At 52.0% G+C, this 2,316-nt stretch overlaps 1 protein-coding gene across 1 annotated transcript; it reads right to left on the bottom strand.

The window, feature by feature from the left end:
• Positions 1-59: 59 nt before the first annotated feature.
• On the bottom strand, positions 60-2,313 carry LOC104500944 (heat shock 70 kDa protein; the record flags this gene model as incomplete). The annotated part of the gene is made up of 1 exon (XM_010144711.1): positions 60-2,313. A coding segment is annotated over one exon (1,866 nt), but the record flags the coding sequence as incomplete, so codon positions are not given.
• Between the last annotated feature and the right edge of the window lie 3 nt (positions 2,314-2,316).

Genomic DNA, 2,316 nt, shown 5'->3' with positions numbered 1-2,316 from the left:
CACCCCCCCCCCCACCCCCAACCTCACTACTGCCGCTTCACACAGAGGAGGAGGCTAAGTTTATGCTTTAAATACATTTTATTTATTACCAAAATTTCCAGAAGCCAAATTTGGCATTTTTAAATCCTCTGTAAGGTTTTCATGCATAACTTGGAACTTGTCAACTGCAACAGTCAAGTGGTTACTTGAGAAGAGACACTTGAACAGAGACAAACATCCAGAGTACAAACAGCTGTATCTGAATTAACAAAACTTGTCTATTACTAACCTTATAAAGCAGGACGTGCCTTCCCTTTTATCAAAACCAAGCTGACAGATCTGCCTTTAAACACACCCAACAGAACAAACTCTGTTCTCGGCAAGGGCGTTTTCCTTAAAAGTTAGAAAAAAAATACAAAGCAAAGAATGGAGCGACTGTCCATAAACCAGTCCATGCTTCAGTCCTCCTTAATCTACTTCTTCGATGGTCGGGCCACCAGAGCCACCTGCGCCAGCCCCTCCAGCTCCCTGGTACAATTTTGTGACGATCGGGTTGCAGAGTTTCTCCAGCTCTTTCTGCTTGTGCTCGTATTCGTCCTTCTCAGCCATCTGGTTGCGATCAAGCCAAGACAGGACCTCCCGGCACTTGTCAAGCACTTTCTGCTTGTCCTGGTCACTGATCTTTCCCTTCAGTTTATCATCCTCCACTGTCTGCTTCATGTTGTAGGTGTAGGACTCGAGGGAGTTCTTGGCTGCCACCCGATCTCGGTTAGCTTCATCCTCTGCCTTGTACTTCTCTGCTTCCTGCACCATACGGTCAATGTCATCCTTGCTAAGGCGACCCTTGTCATTGGTGATGGTGATCTTGTTCTCCTTACCCGTGCTCTTGTCCACAGCGCTGACGTTCAGGATACCATTGGCATCGATGTCAAAAGTGACCTCGATCTGGGGGACTCCACGGGGTGCCGGGGGGATGCCCGTTAGGTCGAATTTGCCCAGCAAGTTGTTGTCCTTCGTCATGGCCCTCTCACCCTCGTACACCTGGACCAGGACACTGCTCTGGTTGTCCGAGTAGGTGGTGAAGGTCTGAGTTTGTTTGGTGGGAATGGTGGTGTTGCGCTTGATGAGAGCGGTCATCACTCCACCAGCTGTCTCGATGCCCAGGGACAGAGGAGTGACATCCAGCAGCAGGAGATCCTGCACATTCTCAGACTTGTCTCCCATGAGGATAGCTGCTTGCACGGCAGCACCATAAGCAACAGCCTCATCAGGGTTGATGCTTTTGTTGAGCTCTTTGCCATTGAAGAAGTCCTGTAGCAGCTTTTGGATCTTGGGGATACGGGTAGAGCCACCCACCAGCACGATCTCCTGGATTTGGCCCTTGTCTAGCTTGGCGTCACGCAGAGCCTTCTCCACTGGCTCCAGGGTACCACGGAAGAGATCAGCATTGAGCTCCTCGAAGCGGGCACGGGTGATGGAGGTGTAGAAGTCAATGCCCTCGTAAAGGGAGTCAATCTCAATGCTAGCTTGCGTGGAAGAGCTGAGGGTGCGCTTTGCCCTCTCACAAGCCGTACGCAGTCGCCTCACCGCTCTCTTGTTGCCAGCAATGTCACGCTTGTGCTTACGCTTGAATTCTTCAACAAAATGGTTCACCATGCGGTTGTCAAAGTCCTCCCCACCCAGATGGGTGTCACCAGCTGTGGACTTCACCTCAAAGATGCCATCCTCAATGGTAAGGATAGATACATCGAAAGTGCCCCCTCCCAAGTCAAAGATGAGCACATTCTTCTCTCCAGCCCGGGTACCTTTCTTGTCCAAGCCATAGGCTATCGCAGCTGCTGTGGGCTCGTTGATGATACGCATCACATTAAGGCCAGTGATGGTGCCAGCATCTTTGGTGGCCTGGCGCTGGGAGTCATTGAAGTAAGCAGGCACTGTGATGACAGCATTCTGCACCTTGCGCCCCAGGTAGGCCTCAGCAATCTCCTTCATCTTGGTAAGCACCATGGAGCTGATCTCCTCTGGGAAGAAGGTCTTCATCTCACCCTTGTACTCCACTTGCACCTTAGGCTTGCCACCCTCGTTCACCACACGGAAGGGCCAGTGCTTCATGTCCGACTGCACCGTGGGGTCGTCATACTTGCGGCCGATGAGACGCTTGGCATCAAAGATGGTGTTGGTAGGGTTCATTGCCACCTGGTTCTTGGCAGCGTCACCGATGAGGCGCTCTGTATCAGTGAAGGCCACATAGCTGGGCGTGGTGCGGTTGCCCTGGTCGTTGGCGATGATCTCCACTTTGCCGTGCTGGAAGACGCCCACGCAGGAGTACGTGGTGCC

Source organism: Buceros rhinoceros, unplaced genomic scaffold (assembly GCF_000710305.1).
Source record: "Buceros rhinoceros silvestris isolate BGI_N320 unplaced genomic scaffold, ASM71030v1 scaffold2030, whole genome shotgun sequence".
NCBI classification, from domain to species: Eukaryota; Metazoa; Chordata; class Aves; order Bucerotiformes; family Bucerotidae; genus Buceros; species Buceros rhinoceros.
Note: the sequence above shows the minus strand (reverse complement) of the source record. Positions and strands in the feature narration are given on the sequence as shown.